Source organism: Syngnathus scovelli, chromosome 22, assembly GCF_024217435.2.
Source record: "Syngnathus scovelli strain Florida chromosome 22, RoL_Ssco_1.2, whole genome shotgun sequence".
Taxonomy (NCBI): Eukaryota; Metazoa; Chordata; class Actinopteri; order Syngnathiformes; family Syngnathidae; genus Syngnathus; species Syngnathus scovelli.
This window is the reverse complement of record NC_090868.1, coordinates 2,002,650-2,022,917: the sequence shown is the minus strand read 5'-3', so window position 1 is coordinate 2,022,917 and position 20,268 is coordinate 2,002,650. Positions and strand designations below refer to the sequence as shown.

Here is a 20,268-nt window from a genome sequence, read left to right as displayed (position 1 = left end):
GTTTCATCCGAGCACAGGCCAATAAATGTAATTGATAAGCTCTCATATAGATACATCGTGATGAATGACACAATGCGGCGAAGAGCCCGGGGGAGCCGCATACAGACGCCCGAGTCCAAGGCTTAATGGGGGAAAACGTCAAATGGTTCCCTCTGCTCAATGCTGTACAGTATTGGTCCATCACTTCTACTTTATGAGCACCTAGCAGTTCGGGCGGGCACAGCGAAGAACCTCAGGTGGTCTGCTTTTAGATTATTGACAAGTGCATCGATCCGTTGTACAAGCACGGCATCCGTCTCCATTAAGTGCTAGGATGGAAAGTCTAAACTGTTGGTTGTGCTCGGGACCGGCAAGGAAACCAGAAGATCTCTTTGCTTTAAAAAAAAAAAAATCTTTTTGAATATTTCTGACTGGGCTTGAGTAACAAATTTGCTCTGACATATTTGGTCTGTTCTTTCTAGTACAAAAGAAACTGAAGTATTTTTATTTTATTTTTTTACTACAATAATGCAATAAAATACATGTCACCCATAAATTCAGTTTTGTAGTCCTTAATACATTCAGTAGTGTTGTAACAAAAATTTAATACTTTGGTTTGAAGAGTTTGCGTCACATGTCCAACAAAAACAGTACGTTTAAATTCACAGTTTTTAAAAATAAATTCTAAACACACATCGTATAAAAAATTGCTTTCTTGAGTAGAGTGACATTATTAAAAAAATATGTACTGGTTTCATTCTCTGATACAGTTTGATAAATTCTCCAATATGGAAAGTGAAGGGCTTCCTCTTCGAGGTTAGTCAGTAAAAAAAAAAAAAAAAAAAACCCAGAAGAGAAGTTCAAAGTCTAAAATGTGCTCAACAGAGGTAGCAGATGTTGCTTACGGCCGTGCCTTCCTGTTAATGGCGGCCAGGCCGTGCACCAGCGCCTTGGTGAACAGCGCGTGGGCTTTCCCGCAGTACGTGTGCGTGGTCTTCAGTAGTTGCTTCTCCAGCGGGGCCAGCAGGGACGCCACCGGGTCGGCGCCAAACGAGTACTGCCGTCAAACGGATCATCAGTGAGACCTCTCAGACTAAGTTAGCGTAAAATTATTATCGCGTCGTTCTGATGGTTATCACCGTATCATCAAATGTAAATGTTCTAGTTTGGAGCCAGCTAGTATCGGGCATTGGTATCGTCCCATCCCAATTAAGAGACGTTAACGTCTTTTACAATGGAGGTAATTTTTGTGATTGGCTATGGATCCACCATTGCCCTGATCTATGCGATGCTAAATAGAGCGGGAATGAGATTTGCTCTGATGACATCATTAAGTAAATGCCAGCCTGGTCATCAATATTATTACGCTGCTGGTAAACAGCCCATAAACGTCCTCTCGGGAGGGAAATTAGCTTTGTGCTCACACTCTCAATATGTATAATGCTAAAATGAATGCTTCCACTTCTCATTGTTTTGCTGACTGAGTCACCTTTCGTATGGCCTGGTAGACCAATCTGAAGGCGGGCTGCTTGTGGTCGTGGTACACCCCTCGGTTTCCGTGCAGGATGTAAATCCCGTTTTCCTCGGCGGAGGCGCAGTTGCTGCCGTAGATGCAGTGGTCTGGACGATAATTCCACTGGCAAGGAAACTCCAGGAGGAACTCTGGATAAGCAACACCAAAACAGATACAAAAGGCCGTTTTGATGCAATGAAAGAAGAAATTGAGTTTTTACGCCATCTAGTGGACATTTGGGCGATGTACAACTCTTATAAGACTCATGACTCACCAGGGTTGTAGTGGAAAATGATATTTAAAAGATCCTGGTCTCCCCAGGTTATGTTCAGTTTGTATTTTTGAAGCAGTGGCATCAGCAGCTCCTCCCATTTGAGCCCCACGGAGGTCATATCATTCTGTCAGTGCAAAATTGTATTTTTAAGATAAAAAAAAAAAGGGGCTTTGTGGTGGCACAGTGTGTAATTCTTATAGTGCCCGGGGGACATCTTGTGGTTATTAGTTGTATTACAACAACACCATAGCAAAGCATGCCACCTACTTTGAAAAACACATTCCTCATCCTTGTGAGATTCATGAGCATGACTCCCGAGTTGACCCCTGTCCTGCCGTAGAAAGGGTGGCGGGCGAAGCGATTGTACCAAGCGATGCGGGGTTCCTCGTGCTCAGGAGCCATGGCAGTCAGTTGCGCAGAATCGAACCGAGATAAAAAATCCCACAGACGGTCGACAGGCTGTAGGAAGAGGATGTCGCAATCCACGTAGACTAAAGATTCAACGTCCTTCAGGATAAGCTGTGCAGAAAAACAAGAATGAGTCAAAACAAATATTGCATTCCCTCAAAAGGGTATTGGTTTGTCCCTCACAGGTAGAAAGAGTCTCTGGGAGGCACAGGGCTTGAAAAGTTTTTTCCACTCCGCTGCATTCTCATTGGGAAAGTGGATTGGGTAGACTGTGTAGTTGAACCTGGAGCGTATAAAAGCAGGCCAGGATTCCAACTAGATCAGAAGAAACAGTGGTGAATAATTCCCCATTGCACAAGAGCATAAGTTCTTTTCCAAATGAGAACTCACTGCTTCCATGAATCTGGCGTGCAGATGGTCTTCGGCAAAAATGTGCAGCTGGAGGCGCTTGATGCTGAAAAGCACGGCCGATTTTAACATGGTGATGGTTTCCTCTAGCCGCTCGCCACAAGCCACCACGGCCAAGTGCATGTGGGGGGGAGTTCTGGTCTGGCCGCCCACCTCCAGCTGGCTCCTTTGGCGCATGATGTACCTGAGTGGAATGCCAAGGCATTTCATCATGTTCCTAAAAGAATGGCTTTACTAATTTATTATTTTTGAATCAGAAAACACAAATACTGGCTCTTATATTGATTAATAATTAGTCATATTAATAATTTTGCATGATCTGTTCAACTAAGGAGGAAGTTTAATCTAACCAACTTTCTTAACGTACGTGAACGCATCCTTCCAAATCACATTCATGCGCAAGTCTCATCCGCAAGTCTCGCGTGATTCCCATTCATGACCCAAGCCGTGACGTCACAGACTAACGAGCGCTTCATTCCATTACAATTTCAAAACATCTTGAGCCGTAAATATCGGGACAAATATACTTGTTAGTCGTCTAATTGTGTAAATAACGACAAAGCGTCTTTTTCCACTTACCTGTTATGCCGACGTGAGATTTGTGACCCCGTTTTGTCTGGATCCCCTTTTTTGGGTCCTGGGATTCTTGCAGGGACGTAAATCCTCTTCGGTCCGTTTTGCCCGGCTGACACATCCGCGTGAAAAAGTGCACTATAAATGTAGAACCCCGAAAAAACGGCAAACACCGTGCACAATAGCAGTGCACGAATGTAACGCCGCATTATAGAGTTTGAGCACGGTACTCGGGGCTAAAGTCATGACACATAACGCGAATGTTCGATAAGTTAACAGTAATGCAAATGTATTTCCGGTTAAATTGAAAAGGGAAACCATTTGGCTGCGTCATACTTCCCTACACTTTGAAAGCTGATCGCTTAACACAGCTTTTTGAACGGCAGTTTTATTCTACGTTTATGTGTAGTACACTATACCACGAAATGTATCCAAAATACAAATACTTATGCCATTGTTGATTTGCGCTTTTATTCTGTAGGCTACAAGTGTTTCCGGTTGCTCTTTATTCATTGTCTCCTCTTTATGGGGGTCCCCCACGGATTCAAGAGGTCAAGACCCTAAATGGGGGAAGGGTGGGATTCCTCCTCCTCAGTCAAGTTTCATTTTATTTCACCTCTGAAAAGAACCATTCATAGCTTATGGCTGTCTTTTGATTGGGGTGGCGGATTTAGAAAAGGAGCCCCCACGTTCAATTGCAATTGGGGAGGGGGGGGCATTAGGTTGTTGACATTTAAAATAGCTGCTAATCAATAGGTGCCATTGATAACTGCAATATTACTCTGTAGTACTTATATGCAATCCTTTTTCTTGCATGTATGAAGCAGTAATTACTAAGCGAGCCACCAGGTGGTGCTAAAGGGTAGAAACCTTGTACAGTACATATGTCTGTCTTTGTTTGGCATGTACTAAAGGCAGTTTAATAGAAGAAATCGAATGCAAAACTGCATATAGTAGTGTTTTGTTTGCATTTTGCAACTCTCTAATATAGACTTGTCATAAACACACATTTCATAACAATTGAGCAAACCATAAGGAAATGTATCAACAAATAAATCCAAATAAAAACAAAGAAAATTATTCCATTGTTGCCACAAACATGTAACAAATTTCTAAGCAATTCCGACAGGCCCACCCACGTAGTCCCAGCTAGTGTTGTGAACCTTATCTCTAAAGCACAGGTGTCAAACTCAAGGCCCGGGGGGCCTGATATGGCCCGCCACATCCTGTGATGTGGCCCACAAAAACAAATTGGGCATCAAATTCATTTGTAAATACTAAAATTGCAAATTGTCTTCACTTTTAAAAAATAGAGCTATTGCTAGCAATTTTTATGACCATTCATTTGTTTGAAATATTAGAATTTTTTTTTCAGAACAGTTGTGTAGCCTATATTATACGAGGCGTTCATTTATGTGGGTCATAACGGTCCTCCGAAGGAAACTATGACTTTGATGCGGCCTGCGACAAAAATGAGTTTAACACCCCTGCAGTGAGTCTAAACGACACAAACGTAACTTGCCCCACATTATAACACCTTTGATCGTGCTGTGACATTTTGAATCACTGCATAAAATGAAGAAAAAAAACAAACAAACATGGCTATAACATTGATATGACGGACAATACAGCCACATGAAAACATATCGTACAACATGTTGTAAATATTCATTAATCTGTGAGAATCTATAGATTTGTAGATTGTGTAGTTACAATAACTATTAATTGCTCGGCTGGAAGTTTAGACCATTTAAAACTCCCCAAGTTGGCTACATGAAAATGATGAAATATAAACAGTTTTTGAAATTCATTCCATCACCTGCCCTGCAAATAAATGTCCACCAAGTTTTCCCGTGGTGCCTTATCCACAATGAAGTCCACAGAACCGTATCCCCTCGTCTCGTCGTGCAGCGGCGGCGATTTTAAAACCAATGTCCAGTTTGACTGGCTAAAATCTTCCTTCCTCAACCGCCGTGTCATCAGTTTTACCATGCATGAAACCTGATGTGACGTGTCCCGGGATGTGCACACGTGTATTTTGTTCTGTCGGGTTCAATCCTGAGTTAGTACCTCCATGTTGGCTCGCTTGGACCTCTTGCAGAAAGAATTCATTCCAGTTTGACATTGGTATGACCCTTAATATACTAAACCTTTCCTAAATGTGGGTTTTAATCCAACAAAATTCAACTTCACAAGAAGTTTCAGAGTACTGTATTTGAGGTTGCAGGCTAAGCTAATATGCTAATGTATTCCCAGAGTACATCACACTGTCCAAAGCTTGTCTGAGCATGTCATCACAAAAAAAAAAAAAAAAAAGCTGTCTGTGAGGAAGCTTTGCATAAATGTGTGGGATTCTCTCAAGTATGGTGAAATTATCCAAATGAAAAGTTTCCTGTCGGTGGATAGTTGTGTAATGTTTCCTAAATCATGGTGATCCGACTTGAATGAGAGGTTGAAAAGCAATTATCCATTCAGAAAACCAGCCGGGCCGGGATGGAATGGAAAGATCGGGCGGGTGGTCTCAGTGGGACTCCCCGTTAAGCGAGCCGCCCTCTCTCAGGGGCGACGATGAGCACGAGAGCCCCTTCTCTGTGGTTTCCGAGCTGGAGCCGTTCTGGCTGTGGTGGTCGGCGGCCGACGAGGCGGCGCTTGAGGAGGAGGCCGAGGTCGACGACGGCCGGGCCTTCTCCTTAAAGTCTGTAATGATGACTGTCAGGTCGCCCACCGTCACCTCCAGATGCTGGGCGCTGCTACGATCAATGTTTTTTAACCTGGGCCTGCAAAAACAATTAATAAAAATATATGCCCCGCCCCCTTTTGCAAAATCACCCTTAAAAATCATAAGCTGGCACGAGCTGGATCACCTCATCCTTTTGTGAGTGTTTTTCTTAAGCGCCGGCTCCTTGTCGCTCTTCTCCCGCTCGACGCGCTCCTTCTTCTCCTTCTTGGGCTGCGAGGGTAACACGAACTGCTGAGTGGCCTGCTGCTGCGAGACGAGCTGGGAGACTGGGCGTGGCTTCCTGCAGGGTCGGGGGGCGCGAGGGGACCGCAGGGGTGGTTGGGAGGAAAAGAAACGTGTGGCAGATTAATGAGAGGGAAAATCATAGTGAGCACATTGCCGCGTGCTAGCGCCGGCGCCGTAATCAGGAGCCAATAATGGCTGCCAGGGCCGGTTAGGCGCTTGAACCCAAAGTGTTCTTTAAAGTGGCAGTTGCTGACACTTGGTGCATTTAAAAAACAAAAAAAAATCAGCCATTCCAAAGCCATCATACAATGCTATCTCAATGTTGTGGCATTTATGAAGCCCGACGTCGCTCTCCAGTCAACTGATCCATTACAGTTGTTCGTGCAAGGCTGAAACTGTATTGCTTTCACCGAGCATGTGTGTGTGTGTGTGTGTGTGTGTGTTTCGAGGGCTGGCAGGACCCCGAGCCAAGTGCGCTGAAAAGGCCATCTGTTGAGAGCGCCCGACACACATCTTGTACCCCGCTTGTGTGTGCACAAACACACGAGTCGGCGTAAACAGCAAGACCGCATATATACCTGGCCAGAATGAAGTCGAGGTACCTTCGGCCAGATGGCGTGCGCAAAGAGCGTGGGTGAGCGCTCATTCATTTTTGATATCGTTCGTTGGAGCTTGATATGAGCCCGTGATGTCAAGTGACCGCATTCAACGTTTGTGCATGTCAGTGCCATTAGTTCTGCGAGCGTGAATGTTTAATGATTCAACGGTGACCCAATTTCTTGCTCGGCTTGCTTTAAAAAAAAAATAAAAATCACCCCCATCATTTTTTTTTTTGCTGTGTCTTTCCCATCAAAACAACCGAGACGCCGCCAACCTTTAAAATATCTCGTCAGTGCTTTGCTGCAGAACCGCTGACACCTTTTAAATAAAACCAACACCCCTTCCCATCCCCAAATCCCGCCTCCAACCCTCCCGCAGTCATGGCTGAAGCAATTTGCCGCTCTCCTTGACAAACCTGATCCTCCTCCTGAAGTGACAAAGCTTGTTTTGTAGGGCCCGCCACCGCCAACGAGTGCTCACAAAACACACATTGTCTTTCCTGCCCTTGGGCTAAATGGCGCCGGCTCGCCGGGCTCTAAACAACCCAACTGCTCGCGAGGCGACAAACGCTCTCGTTTGATTCAATTCAAAGATCCCCCGGCCACACTGAAATATGACAAACACACGTTCGACTCAACTGTTTTGCTATGAAACGAGATCTCTTACCCATTTTGCTGGTTCAATAAGCTGGAGGTGAAAGAGGAGCCGGCCAATCTAATAATAGCACGGCGTGTCTAAACAGTGGGGCGTCTGTTAACCCCATCAAACGCTTATTAGGCCTTGAAATCATGTGTGCAATGAGATTTTACAATAAATGGGGAAAAAAATCAATACAATGAACATTTTAAAGGACAGTCTATGCATGTCAGAATAAATCTCCCTAGCAACAACTATCATTGACACCTTTAAATCCACCTTGGACTTGTCCTGTCGTGCCTGCAGGTATTACAGGACATTCATTTTCTTCATAGAAGAATTCTTGTTAGCCATACTTGCGGGCACATGTGTGTGAAATTGAAAGACACAATGGGCTCAATTTTTATGACCGGAGGAAATTTGGCGCCTTGAGTTAATGTTAGGAACAATGCGGACCGGCTCCGGAGGGCTGCGCCGCGGTGGGAGTGAGCACAGTCTAACATAAGTCATCATTGTGTTTCAGGTTTTTAATCAGGTTTATTATTATTATTATTGGTTGTTAAATATTTAACCGTGTAGTGGGATATAGAACAAGCCGTAATAGTGGCTCCAGTTATGTATTTGAGTCTGCTGATGGTCTTATTGTGTGCTAAAAGGCCTTTGTGCAATGCAAACCACAAGACCGCTCCGACGACATTCATCTGGGCTCTGCGATGATTGTTGCGAAATAGCTTATTTTACGCTCCGTTGCACATTCTCTGCTCGGGTGTGGGCGTCCTTGTGTCAGGACCCGCTTGTGCGTTTGCTAACAGCAGGTAGTGAGGCTAGCTCCTGGGAGCTCATCCAACCTGATGATTAATGGCTCTTGCCGCCTCGACGTGCTAGGCTTGTGCGTGTATGATGTGTGTATGTGAGGGGGGGGGTGGGGACAGATGGCTCGCCGCGTCCCGTGGTTTATGACACCTTTTAGACAGCCCGCTAGCCACGCCGCCACATTCTCCCCTCCTGATTCTCGCTTAGAGCTGAATGTCATGCATCAGTGTCAGCGCCATAATTACAGGCTTATCACGTAGCCGTAATCTTGAGCCTCGGTGACGCGCCTACGGCACGCTTCATACCCCCCCCCCCCCCTCCCTCGCGGTTCATTATTTGTATGCGGCGGAAAGCTGTAACATAAAGGGCGTGATCGAGAGGGGACAAAAAAGCGGCAGAACAAATATGGCGTTTGAAAGTCGGTTTGACCTGCAGCATAGGCGCTACACCTTGGTTGGAGATGGCTATGATATGTCGTGATGCATCCGCCCACGTAAGGCGTCGACGAGGATTAATCTGTATACCGTCGAGCGTCAAACCCGATTGTGTGCGAGCAGATGACACGCTTCCAAATGCTGACAGAAAAGGTTGCGGCTTGGATATGCAGCACTGATGAAAGCGGTAGATCAGTTCGCCTGTCAGACCAAGACGCCCTGGGTTAAGTTCAACTCCGGAGAGAGAGCAAACACGGAAAAGGGGGGGAGGGTGTGAGAGTGTGTGTGTGGGGGGATAGGTGTGAGAGAAAGAAAATGAAAAACAGAGGCCAAAAAATGAGATGCATAGCCTCTCATAACTCGTATTTCAATTCATCAACAAAAAACAGCCACGATTTAAAGTAACCTTAAATTAGGTTCTGATGTTTTAGGAGGCTTTTCCTGCCATTTTATCTTCTAGCATCAAGTGTTTTTTTTTGCCACACTAATTTTCATATTTACAGCTCTGTCACACTTATTTAGCAAACGGCGAGGGAGCCGTCTCCATTTGTATGCCGCACGTCGTTTGCCCTTTACCATGGCGCCGAGCAAACCGCTTGTCTATTTTGTATGCTCGTTAACGGCCGAGACCACCTGTGCGACCATCTTTGCCGCAGTGTTGGCAGGCCCACGCGCTAACGTTTTAGCGGCCAACGACTATGATTTAGTAGGTACCACCCCGCGCCCCACTTTTAACTTCCCAGGGGTTGTCCGCAAGAGCAGTTTGTCCTTCGCGAGTGTGTGAGAGCATTTATATTTGAATGCAAGTTGATTTTACTCTTATTTTAGTCTGTGTCTGGAAAAATACGCCTTTTTGGACAGGCTTCCAATGATGATGCAAGCTTCGTGATGACCACAGGCAGCAATGATGCGGCCACAGTGGACCAAAGTGCTGAGCAACGTGCAGGGTGGAAAAAAAAAAAACTGTCTAAAAGGAGAGTGACGAAGAGCCCCTACTGTCCCCGCGAGGGTAGGTAAACCAGACAGTGTGTGTGTGTATCCAAGTGCGAAATGTGCATTCTGAGTGCATCTGTGCGTGAGTGTGTGTATGATGACAGCAGGCTGATTAAGCTGATGCATAGTAATAAGCGATGTCTGTCTGACTGGCGGCTGCAGTGACAACCTCGTACGCAGTGAGCCCTCCCACACACACACACGTACACACACTTGGGTGTCGTGCTAAAGTTGCATTTCCTCCCGCTCAGCTCTTTGTTGTGTATTCTTCCTGTTACAGAGTGTCCAGCAGGAATAACACTCATTTCCTGGATCACTTCACTCACATCGAAATACTCGCTAAAGGTACATTCATTTAGACTCTGCAGATTTTTCATTTGATGCAAAATTAGTGATGGGTTATAATTTGCACAAAAAGCCTGCTTCAAATTAAACTTGTGACCATTTGGTGATGTGCTGAGGGACATTCCAAATGTGAAATATATGACGTGGCTCAGTATTGGAACAATGAAAAGTAACAAGCCATGACATACTATTTGATTGACAGTACATGGAAATACTGCAATGACTCGTAAAAACAAAATAATAAGCAGAAAGCTGCATAATGCACATTTAAGACATCATTCCACTATCTCCAAGGTCTTACCTTGTTGATGTCCCTTTCCTGACATCACACATCATGCACTTAAAAGCCTCCGCCGTGTTCTTGTACGTGCACACGCTGCAGTCCCAAAACCCCTCGTCGGAGGAGGGCTTGGGTTGACGCTTCGGCCTTGAAAAACAAAACACAGACAAATAAGCGAGGTAAAAGCGCAGCGTGCAGCAGACAAGAGAAGATGAGCCCCCCTTTCGCACCGAGCGACTGCTATCGATGGCACACATCTGGCTCGAGGATTACAGAAGGAAATCGTGTGAACGCGCGCCGTGATCCCAACGCTGTAATGAGGTTTTAACAGCCGCGCGCATGCACGCTTGCACAAAATGCATGCACGCCAAAAAAAAAAAAAAAGGTGGACTAAGATACCATGGAGAAAAGGATTTTTTTTTTCCGGCCCCCCGCGCGCTCGCCACTGTCTGCCCCCACCACACGGCTCCATAGAACTCGCCTAGGCCGCAGTCGTTACCTTGTGGGACTCCTCTTGTCGCCCATGCCAGACCAGGGTGTCTCTGGAAGGGGTTGCCAAGACGAGCAGAGGTCTGTTTTTTCCCCTCGTCCCGATTCTTTTGAGAAGAAGCGATGCGCCCTTTGCCGTTTCGGCTTCCAGCTGTCGTGGAAACTCCGCTTGGGAGCAAATCACGTGACTCGCCTCAGCCAATCGTGGGCGGCGCGTCTTTCTTAGTCTGACATTCCTCATGATGGCTCCACAGCGCCGTCATTTGCTCTCAATGTCCACATCGAGGACTCGCCAAGTGCGTTTTATTATATTTCCATTTTAAATTCTTAAAGCAAAGGTCAATTTTGCTGCTCCTTTTTATCCCAATATTTTCAAATACTTTATTTTCACAACATCAGTTTGCTTGACACATATTTATACATACCACAATATATTTTAAAGCGGAATGATTCGATTCACTAACAACTCCAAGAACACATAACAACATTTTTTTATTTACAACAAATTTATGTACAAGCGAGCAAAAGGTTCACTTTAGTCACTAAGCTCTTCTTCATCACTGAAGTATGCGCTCTTTTTGATCCGTACTTTCCTGGAGTCTGAGGAGGACGAAGGATGAGGACTTTCAGGATGAGGACTGTCATCCTGGGACATAGCCGTGCTTTTTCTTTGCTTCTCTTCTTCATCAATACGCGCTTGCTGTGACGACAAAAAATAAATAAGTCATCTTACTACTTGGGCTATATAACAAATTGAATCTGCCAAATACCTGAAAAGCTATGGCTTGACTCAAACTGTCAAGAGCTGGATCTTCTCCTTCTTCTTCACTTTCCAGTTCCTCTTCTTCACTATGAAGGGAATAAAAGGCATTGAAAGAAGATGCATCCTATTTTTCAGCATGTCTTGCTCCTTACACATGTTCAAGTTGCTGAGCTTTCTTCTTCTTTTTCTTTTCCTTCTTCTTTGGCGGCTCTCGCTCTCCCAGCATATTCTTGGGACATGCATAGCTCATATGACCTGTATCCTGGGATATTGTAACACATTAAATAGCTGTAAATCGACCCAAATACACACAGGAGACATGTTGAAAAAACATCACAATCGTACTGACCCCACATTCATAACACTTGCTCTTGTCTGTGTAGTTGCGCCTCCTGATAAATTCTGTCGCTCGGCCGTTGTCGATTGCAATACTGGCTTTTACAGTTCTGCCAAACAACTGGGAAGCAAGCACATCTGTAACTTACATAATCATAATAATAATAAAAATTTCACCCACTTGCTTGTTGTTCACTGCTCTTGCACAGTTATGAGCCGAGTCTCTGTCCAGGAATAGAACGAACGCCACTCCTTTGCTTTTGTGAGTGTCTTTATCCTTCACAATTGTAACCCTGAGAAATAGACAGCCATTAGAATATCATCACATTTTTTTATGTTAAATAAAGTGAAAGGTTCCAAAAAGACATACTCACTTAACCACTTTTCCATACTTGGTAAACAGCTGAAATCATTACAAGCCTTTGTTAGTTGTATGTTTTTGCAAAAGAATCATCTTTCCATGGAGGTGAACGATGCTGAATCAGAATTACCTTGTGGAGATCATTGTTGGTGAGAGAAAATGGCAGGTTTGACACATATACAGTGCTTTTGCTCGGTGCTAAGCCGCCGCTCATGTTGAATTCATACAAAAATCGACAATTTATAATGATAGTAACGTGTAATTTTCCAGGTACGCCATAAAAAACGCAAATTGCAGCCCTCAAAGTCAAAAACACTTACCAACACAGTTAATAGTTATTTTAAAAAGAAAAAAAAGATTGAAAAGCGTCTAAGTTGTCCTAAAATCTAGTATTTCTTGCATTCATATACGTGCAGAACGTGGTAAACAAATACAGCTTCTGTGTCGCGGACTGATGACGTCAGCATACTACACACCGTCCAACAAAATACACGCTGTTCGTATGGTAGCATACGGGAAAGGCTAACGTGAGTGTAATTTACCGATAACAAAGCTGGTTTCTTATCACTTAAATATTATCAAGTATGTAAGAAGTTACCTTAATATGCTATATTTTATTTTCTGTTGTGATAAAAATAAGTCGAGTGTGAAAAACGAGGCGCGCGTTTAGATACTGAATACGCAGGCTACCGTTAGCTAATTAGCAATGCGAGTCTGCCTAAACGCGCTTGAAACAATGAAATATTTCGTCTTATTTTTTGGGATTTAATGGGATGTTACTACCGCGGTGTTGTGGTGGAATCAACTGAGTTGCTACAACCACGTTTAGGTCGAGTATTATCGGCCTGTATTCGTTTATTCTAGTTATTTTGCATACGTACTTGAACTGGTAATACCCGTTGAGATATCCACTTGTCTAGAATAAACGTTACTTTTTTTTCCCCAACAGGTTTTATTGAAAGACTTCACCCAAAACTAACCCAGAGAGCTCCTCATTAGAAAGTGAGTTGTATTAAAAATTGCCTACAACATATGCCAAACTATTGTGATGGAGTTGTTAATAGCTTTTATTTGTTCAGTTAAGAATGACCGTCTCTCTTATTCTTGAGTGACGAATCAGTATGTTTTTAATTTTGGTGTCTGTAGTGACGTACAGGAGGGAGAGGAGTGTACGAGAGGTGTATGAAGAGCGTTTCATGGGCGACAGGCCGGGGAGAGTAAGTTTCTGCTCGACAATCACGTCTTCCATAAGCACACAGCCAATTGCTCATTTATTTGTAAGGCATCACCTCTTAATGTCCGCCATCCTTTCCAGGGTCATTACTCTCGAGGAGGAGAAAGGCGAGGCCACTTTGGCAGGCCTGATGGTTATGAATATGAAGGAGGTCCTCGCTTTTTCCCAAATGGAGGAGGCCCGCGTAATTACCACGGGGAAGATCAGCGGGGCTACCATGGCGATTCCAGTCATTTCCCCCCCTCAGAACGCAGAGGCGGTCCCCCATCGAGAAGGGTGAAAACCGAGATAACATACATGTCATATTGGATCCAAATATGGAGTCTTATGATTGCATTTTCTGTCACTTCAGCAGGAGGATTATTTCAGAGGACCAAGGGAGGAGCAACACACGGGTCGGCCTATGGAATACAAGTAAATGAACTACACTTTAGTTACAATCGACTCCATGCTTGCTCTAAACTAGCATGTTAATTTACTGAGAATAATATTTTAATATCTGGAGAACTAATTTATGTCCTCAGCAACCGCGCACCGCCAACTCGGAACCAAAGCATGTACCCAGCGCCCCGAGCGCTACCAGAAAGCGGGTCTGACACGCTCATGCAAGCCATCCTCAACCTGGACCGAGGGTACGAATTAAGCGAAATACTTTTTTTGTACGTCTGTGGCTCCTCTTGTTGCAAATATTTTTCTTTCCGACTGTCTCAGGGATGAAAGACAAGACTACAGGAGAAAGGCGCCTCCCTTCCCGCCTCCGAGAGACCGCTCCCCCCACAGCCGCTCGGGTTCGAGCGTGAGCAGCAGGGGATACTCGCCGGAGCGGACCAAAAACCTCCCGTTCCCCTCGCAGCAAGGCAAGAGTACCGGTATGTCAAAACGCTGACAATGCATTTTCTTTGATGCCACGGCTCAGCTTTTTTCTGTAGCCAGGTTGGGCAAAACTACTATAATTAGCCAGATAATTGGGATGGGGTTTGTGGGTGTAGTCAAAACATAGCAGAAAAACATCAACATCACAAATACATGCAAGTCACGCACGTTTTGTATTTGCCCAATATCCCCTAGGGGAAAAAATAAAATAAAATATTTGCGGTTGTTTTTTAACTTGTGATAATCTGGCTCAGTAACTTTTTTAGTGGGGTGGTCCAGGGGGGGCTCACAGGTCTGAATAAACACCTCTGGGGGGCGCTCTTTCCTCACAGTGAACATGAGTCTTTACAAGCGTCTTGAAAACTAACATCGACCTTGATGATAGATGCCGTTTCAGCCTCATTGCAGCCATACTTAGTGTATTTTTTTGTTAAACTCTCTGTTACTTAACGGAAATGCAACAACATTGCAGTGATGCTGATTGTGTCACCCAGGTCAAGAACGGGTTGCGTCACAAATGTTTAAGTGTCTCGCGGCGACCTTGCTCGCTGTTTACGGCGATACCGTTGCACTCATGAAAATGAAATTGCTTTAGCTGCTGCCAAATCTTATCAAACGATAAAATAAAGTGGAGTCTTTTACCGTTGACAACATGCCCTTATGCAGGTTAGTACATATTTGACTGCCACTGGACTGTAAACAGTAAATGCAAATAATAAAGTGTCTCGTTTGCATGGTGCGAGTAGCGTGACCTCCCAACGGACTCCCCGTCCGACCACTGCCAACTGTCACATGATGCTTATCAAAGAAAGCAGATCATTTTTGTGCATCATCTCAAACGAAACAGTAATTGAAGGGAGGTGAGAGACATCCAGAGAATTTCTTTCAGATGTATCTCGAGGTCACGGTCGTTAAACGTAACCCGCCGGGTAACTTGAGAGAGACGGAGAGCATTTCTAATGCATCCGGCAGCCACCTTTGTCCGGCCTCGTAAACATGCCACAGATTGGATGTCTGATGGATATACCTGAAGTGAAAGCCTACACACGATAGGGGAGCAGTGTCCAATTTGATCAAATCTTTTGAGGCTTGACGTGTCTATTCCTAGTGGTCATCGACACTTCTCATTTCTATTCTCAATCTTTGCCTTGTCTTCTCGTTTTTCTTCAGAAAAGATCCCGGGTCTGTCAAGAGAAGGCTCTCCGAGCAGTGCCACCTCAACCAAGGTGAGCTCATGAGGACCGAAAACTACACCTGGACCAACTTAAACCCCGTCACTGTAAAAACTATTTCATCCCCTTGAAGTATTTTAATGGCTTTTAAAGTGGCCCGGTGCTTTTGTTTACCTGCCGTGTAAGCAGACTTGAGTCACGTGGACTGCGGAGAGCTCAAATGTCAGCACCGGTCTGTCGCGTTTCATTCTTTTTTTTTTTTCCTTCTAACATTACTGCCGTGTTTATTGACTAAAGCAACGTTGTAAATAATAGTTTTGCAGATATCCTCCATCTCCACCGTCGCAGCTGCAGGTTAAATCGAGTCAGATGTGACGGCCACCCAGAAGTGAAAGGGCTCAACGCATTAGCCCGAGTCATAATTTTATCATCGGATCTTCGCCACAAAGCTAAGAGGGCCTCCCCGGTGGAACATAACTTGGTCCAGTATTTCAACTGAACTGCTCTCTGTCGCTCCTGGAGGGCTCCCAACTCTCTGCGTTTGGTAGCGAAGTTAAAATGGAGATGATAGAACATTGCTGTGACGAAAGTTTGAGCGACTTCCAACATGGCCTCCACTTATTTGCGATGTTTGATCTTAGGCCTAGGGCATTGTTTCTCCGTGTTCTGGGGTAGGGGGGGCACAAACCCATAACCTCTGCCAAGATGAAAGGTTTGCGCTGTGCCCCCAGTAAAGCGAGCACTAATGGCCGCTGCCTGCTGTGGAGAGTCAACAAACGCTGACTGAACACACACCAAAAAAAAAAAAAAAATCACCACAGCAGTTGAGTCTGTGAAGACAAAGCGGAGATCCACTGCGGCTGAAATATGAAATTGGGACCGGTTGTTGGAGCGAGTCCACTCCCCTGCCAAAACACAGTAATTTAGAGAACTTCTAAAAGCTGCGTGGAGCAAAGCAGTCCCAAACCATTGAAAACCACATCATTTCCCGAAAAGTCACATCAAAGTCCGCCCCGGTTTTGAAAGATCCTTTTTTGGACCAGCCTTTCATGTTGGGTGGTGCCCAGTCAGTTGAATTGAATGATTCAGACAGGATTTTTTTTTTTTTTTTCCTTCTTCCTCCACCACGCATTATGGACAAGCAGGATACGAAATGACAAACGCCCGAGCATGCACGCTGAACTTGACGTGATGTAGCATCCGCCCGCCATTTCTTTTTTTCCAGTCACGTGGAGAATTAATATAGCTCTTCCCATGGCCTGATTCTTTTCTTGTGAGTAGACTTTAGTCATGGATGGATTGCTCTCCTCCCTGGCCTTTCCTTTTTTTTTTAAAGTTGGCCTGTCAGGAAATGTTCAGTCCATGCAACCAAATGATCAAATGACAACCCTAACCTCTCTTTTAGGAGGAGAACAATGCACATGAAACTGAAAAAGACAAAGAAAAAGAAAAAGAGGAGCCATTGTTGGCGGCTGTTGTCACGGAGGAGAGTCAAAAGACAGACGACTTTAAGGAGCGGCGATCGCTGGCCATTGCAACTAAAGCCCAAGAGATTGAAAAGGTGCCCCCCTTCTTTTTTCTTTATTGACTTTGGTGATCAGAATTGAGCAATTCTGATTTGATTATAGCTTCTGATTGGGTGAGGGAATTGTCATGTCATCATTTCATGGCACATGTTCCTGATTATTACTTTTCATGATACTTATCCACCTATACCGTAATTACTTGAAATTAATGACAATTTCCAAAGATCTAGTCTCCATTTGTTTATGATACTGTATTTTAATCCAACTTGGAGAGCAAAAAAGACATTTTTAGGTTAAATTTATCATCAAAAGTTTAGAAGCACTAATATAAATGGGCTACTGACACTAGCCTTGATTTAAAAATACTTAACAAAATCCAAGGGGTCAAAATTCCTTATCTTGTTCCCTGGTGTTTAAAGTTGAAAGGTAAGGCAACATGTTTTTCTATGAAGTCTTGTAAATGTCTATTAAGTATGGAATATTGAAATGCTCATTGCACCAAACAATAACACGGACTGGTAGAACTTTCTGGAAACACTTTGACCATATCCATGAATGTATAAAAACTGACCAGGATATAGCAGGATAAATGGAGGTCAACAGCGTTACAACCACCCCGCGGGGTGGAGGTTGCAGCTCTGCTGGCTCATCTAATGAGGGCCTTTCCCGCAAAAGAGGGAACGCTACCGCTGCTTTACTGGGCCCATTAAACCCAAAGCTGCTCTGCCTTGAAGCGTGCAAGGCGCGCTCGCATGGCAAGAGCCTACAGGCGCTTGTAACCTGTGTTGCTGACGCTGCAGATTCGGGCCTGTTTTATAGTCAAGTCTTCTTTCTAGCCCATCTGCGTACTGTGTGCCCCCTCTAACCAGCAATTTGACGCTCTTAAATTTCCCAAAAAGTGATTATCAGTCCCCATTCAAAGAGTATACCCCTTCCCAGACACCCTCCCCCCCTACCCCTTTAAAAAGGTAAAATACCAACCATCCAGCTTTGGTAATTCCACCCTTGAATAGAGCCGTCGTTTCAAAATGTCATAGTTCCCAACTTTCTGTCATTTCATCCTGGGGGGAGTTAGTTCCTCGTGACTGATGGCGGCGGGCCAAAAGCGGTTCGCAAAGTAGACAAACCACGCGGCCACAAAGTTGGCCAGCATTCCTGTCCCATAATTCAAAGATTATATAGCTGTAGTAGTCATTTTTATTCCGAATGGCGGTTCTATCGTCGCGGGCCCTCATGTCACGTGTGCCCTGATTGTTTGGCTTTCAGCGTCCAATCTGGTCTAGCCATCTCGACCGTACACAAGGGCGAGTCCGGTTGTGCCTTTAAAAACCCAAACTTGCCGAGCAGATCACAAACGGACTTTTCCATCATCAAGCCCACATCACCCTCCCTCCTGCCCCGTGTCTTTTGCGTCACTCGCTCAAATTGCTCCTCTGAAACTCTACCTGAGCTGTTTCAGAGTTGACTTTGGCAGAGGTACAAACTCGCCGGTCGTAGTGAGCGACGCGGCGTGAAAGGCAATAAACCGGCTCACGTTGTACTCCTCGCATTCCTGGCCGTGACACAAACGGTGTTTCATTTCATTTGTGGAGGAATCTAAATATATTTGACGACCGGGCAGAAGGACAGGCTTTTCAGATCCTCCTTTTGTTTTGGCTTCAAAGGTGGCAGCGCTTGACTGAAGGGCCCCCACTTATTTGTTTTTTTTTTTTGTTCCGCTTGCTGCCTGGGCAAGCAGGCACACGCCGATGGCTCACGTGTATCTCTGGTCCACTTTTAACGGCCTGCGGGCGATCATTTGAGAAAAGCACATTTTTAGAAACGGATTTTGGGGGAGTTGGATACCCAGACACGGCTTGCCTGCCCCACCCAGAGTTAAGCACAATTCTTTTCCTTCCTGTTTGGATAACAGGGGGAAGTCATTTATAATACAGGAAGTATATTCTTAACACATTGTTTCAGAGATCAGTTTTTCTCTGTTCAAGTGTTTTGGTTCTTGTACCTGATTGGGTATTTCCTGAGATGCCGTCATTCACGTCGCAAAGGGGATCGAATCTCGATTAGTTCAAAATGACCAAAGGAAAGAGGGTGTTCGTTTGACATCAGCGCAATTTCCTGGGACTATTTTTGTCTTCTGGACCAATCAGCAGCCTTTGACTTGATTGAGGCGGCACCCGACGGATGTAGTTTGGATGTCCCAGCAAGATTGTAAAACGACTCAAAGCAGCGGTTTTTGAGAAAACGCTTCCTCAGTAGAAGAGTAAAGAAGCAGCTATGAAATGAATGGATGTCCCCTCTGAGCTTCAAGTGTCTTTATTGCTTCATTCCCCCCACCCCACCCCACCCCACCCCCCGCTACCTGCAATTTAAGATGCATTTATGGGACTTGAGAAGATGTGTTAATCCCCCCATCCACCCACCCCCCCTCCCTAATTGACACCAGCATGCTCAGCCCAGGACAACTAAAACAAATTGTGTGCACGCCTAGGTGAAGAACGGAGCAGGGGAATGCTAGTTTTCTCAAGTCAAGACTTCATCATAATTCATCATCAACTTTTTTTTTTTCCCCGCCTTGTCCACTCTCAGGTGTACCGCCAGGACTGTGAAACCTTTGGCACGGTGGTGAAGATGCTGGTCGCTAAAGATCCCAATCTGGAGAAGCAGCTACAAGTCCCCCTCAGAGAGAACCTAGGGGAGATCCGTGAACGTTGTCTCGAGGACCTCAAACAGTTCATCAGCCAACTGGATGAGACATTACAGCATCCAGAACTCCCTACTTGTGACTTGACCGCCCCTTCGGCAACCTCCAGCAGCCAGAAACTTTCAAAGACAGGAAGCAACCACAGCTAAGGTTTTTTTTTTTTTTGACAAAGTGATCGGATGGAACGTCGTGGGATTACCGTCTGACCACGGCGGATCACTTGGATTGTGATTCATTGGAACTGGACACATGTTGGAGTTCTGGATTCACGCTACTTTCCAGCACACGGGTGGAGGTTAACCAGTGTTAGATTTTGAAATGAAATAATTTGTACCTTTTTAGTGTTCTCTGTTAAAAGTTGAATTCGACTGGTGCTGTGCCACCATGTCAAAGATGTTTCTCGAACGTTTTGAGTGAGTATCATGAAAAAGTTTTTTCAAATAAAAGTTACTGTTTTTTTGCATTTAAATTATTTATTATTCATGAAATATTCAAGGATTCTTATATTTTTAAAAAATCAGTGTGCAGTTGAAGAAGGAAAGTCGCCAAAGCAAGAAGAAACTATCCCCCAAAAAATCAACTTTTTCTGCAG

General features: G+C 44.8%; 4 protein-coding genes across 9 annotated transcripts; 1 reads left to right on the top strand and 3 right to left on the bottom strand.

Annotated features, from left to right (window-relative positions):
- Positions 1-684: 684 nt before the first annotated feature.
- On the bottom strand, positions 685-3,895 carry gxylt1b (glucoside xylosyltransferase 1b). Its single transcript, XM_049761483.2, has 7 exons — positions 3,162-3,895; positions 2,565-2,766; positions 2,358-2,489; positions 2,034-2,285; positions 1,767-1,890; positions 1,469-1,641; positions 685-1,036 (listed from the first exon to the last, which is right to left on the bottom strand). The coding sequence occupies exons 1-7, from the start codon at positions 3,362-3,364 to the stop codon at positions 881-883; spliced, it is 1,242 nt and encodes a 413-aa protein (XP_049617440.1). The 5' UTR covers positions 3,365-3,895; the 3' UTR covers positions 685-880.
- Positions 3,896-4,100: 205 nt separating this feature from the next.
- Positions 4,101-10,899, bottom strand: yaf2 (YY1 associated factor 2). 2 transcript variants are annotated; one of them, XM_049761492.2, is made up of 4 exons: positions 10,721-10,899; positions 10,243-10,368; positions 6,020-6,175; positions 4,101-5,932 (listed from the first exon to the last, which is right to left on the bottom strand). In XM_049761492.2, exons 1-4 carry the CDS (start codon positions 10,744-10,746, stop codon positions 5,677-5,679), a joined length of 564 nt encoding a protein of 187 aa, XP_049617449.1. In that variant the 5' UTR covers positions 10,747-10,899; the 3' UTR covers positions 4,101-5,676. The 2 variants fall into 2 exon arrangements, with proteins under 2 accessions (XP_049617449.1, XP_049617448.1); XM_049761491.1 differs by lacking the exon at positions 10,721-10,899 and adding an exon at positions 10,452-10,696.
- Positions 6,571-20,145, top strand: pphln1 (periphilin 1). Of its 5 annotated transcripts, XM_049761488.2 has the most exons (11): positions 6,571-6,754; positions 9,465-9,941; positions 13,120-13,172; positions 13,317-13,387; positions 13,486-13,680; positions 13,757-13,818; positions 13,929-14,036; positions 14,116-14,273; positions 15,448-15,503; positions 16,855-17,010; positions 19,562-20,145. In XM_049761488.2, coding segments are annotated over exons 3-11 (1,071 nt in total). In that variant the 5' UTR covers positions 6,571-6,754; positions 9,465-9,941; positions 13,120-13,171; the 3' UTR covers positions 19,826-20,145. The 5 variants fall into 5 exon arrangements, with proteins under 5 accessions (XP_049617445.1, XP_049617446.1, XP_049617447.1 ...); XM_049761489.2 differs by lacking the exon at positions 6,571-6,754 and having other exon boundaries at positions 8,566-9,941; XM_049761490.2 differs by lacking the exons at positions 6,571-6,754; positions 9,465-9,941 and adding an exon at positions 12,618-12,697 and having other exon boundaries at positions 13,760-13,818.
- On the bottom strand, positions 11,186-12,444 carry zcrb1 (zinc finger CCHC-type and RNA binding motif 1). Its single transcript, XM_049761494.2, has 7 exons — positions 12,301-12,444; positions 12,184-12,212; positions 11,991-12,102; positions 11,823-11,930; positions 11,626-11,735; positions 11,481-11,559; positions 11,186-11,410 (listed from the first exon to the last, which is right to left on the bottom strand). Exons 1-7 carry the CDS (start codon positions 12,382-12,384, stop codon positions 11,246-11,248), a joined length of 687 nt encoding a protein of 228 aa, XP_049617451.1. The 5' UTR covers positions 12,385-12,444; the 3' UTR covers positions 11,186-11,245.
- Positions 20,146-20,268: the final 123 nt, after the last annotated feature.

Excerpts from the sequence above, each read along its gene's own strand:
- gxylt1b (XM_049761483.2), bottom strand. The coding sequence starts at position 3,364 with ATGCGGCGTTACATTCGTGCACTGCTATTGTGCACGGTGTTTGCCGTT. Across the intron at positions 1,642-1,766 it reads CATTTTCCACTACAACCCTG|AGTTCCTCCTGGAGTTTCCT; the intron begins GTGAGTCATGAG and ends TTGCTTATCCAG. Across the intron at positions 1,037-1,468 it reads TCTACCAGGCCATACGAAAG|TACTCGTTTGGCGCCGACCC; the intron begins GTGACTCAGTCA and ends GTTTGACGGCAG.
- yaf2 (XM_049761491.1), bottom strand. The coding sequence starts at position 10,693 with ATGGAGCCGTGTGGTGGGGGCAGACAGTGGCGAGCGCGCGGGGGGCCG. Across the intron at positions 10,369-10,451 it reads CCATCGATAGCAGTCGCTCG|GCCGAAGCGTCAACCCAAGC; the intron begins GTGCGAAAGGGG and ends TTGTTTTTCAAG. Across the intron at positions 5,933-6,019 it reads AACACTCACAAAAGGATGAG|GCCCAGGTTAAAAAACATTG; the intron begins GTGATCCAGCTC and ends TTGTTTTTGCAG.
- zcrb1 (XM_049761494.2), bottom strand. The coding sequence starts at position 12,384 with ATGAGCGGCGGCTTAGCACCGAGCAAAAGCACTGTATATGTGTCAAAC. Across the intron at positions 12,213-12,300 it reads CCAACAATGATCTCCACAAG|CTGTTTACCAAGTATGGAAA; the intron begins GTAATTCTGATT and ends TAATGATTTCAG. Across the intron at positions 11,411-11,480 it reads GTCAAGCCATAGCTTTTCAG|CAAGCGCGTATTGATGAAGA; the intron begins GTATTTGGCAGA and ends TTGTCGTCACAG.
- pphln1 (XM_049761488.2), top strand. Across the intron at positions 13,388-13,485 it reads TGGGCGACAGGCCGGGGAGA|GGTCATTACTCTCGAGGAGG; the intron begins GTAAGTTTCTGC and ends CATCCTTTCCAG. Across the intron at positions 17,011-19,561 it reads AAGCCCAAGAGATTGAAAAG|GTGTACCGCCAGGACTGTGA; the intron begins GTGCCCCCCTTC and ends GTCCACTCTCAG.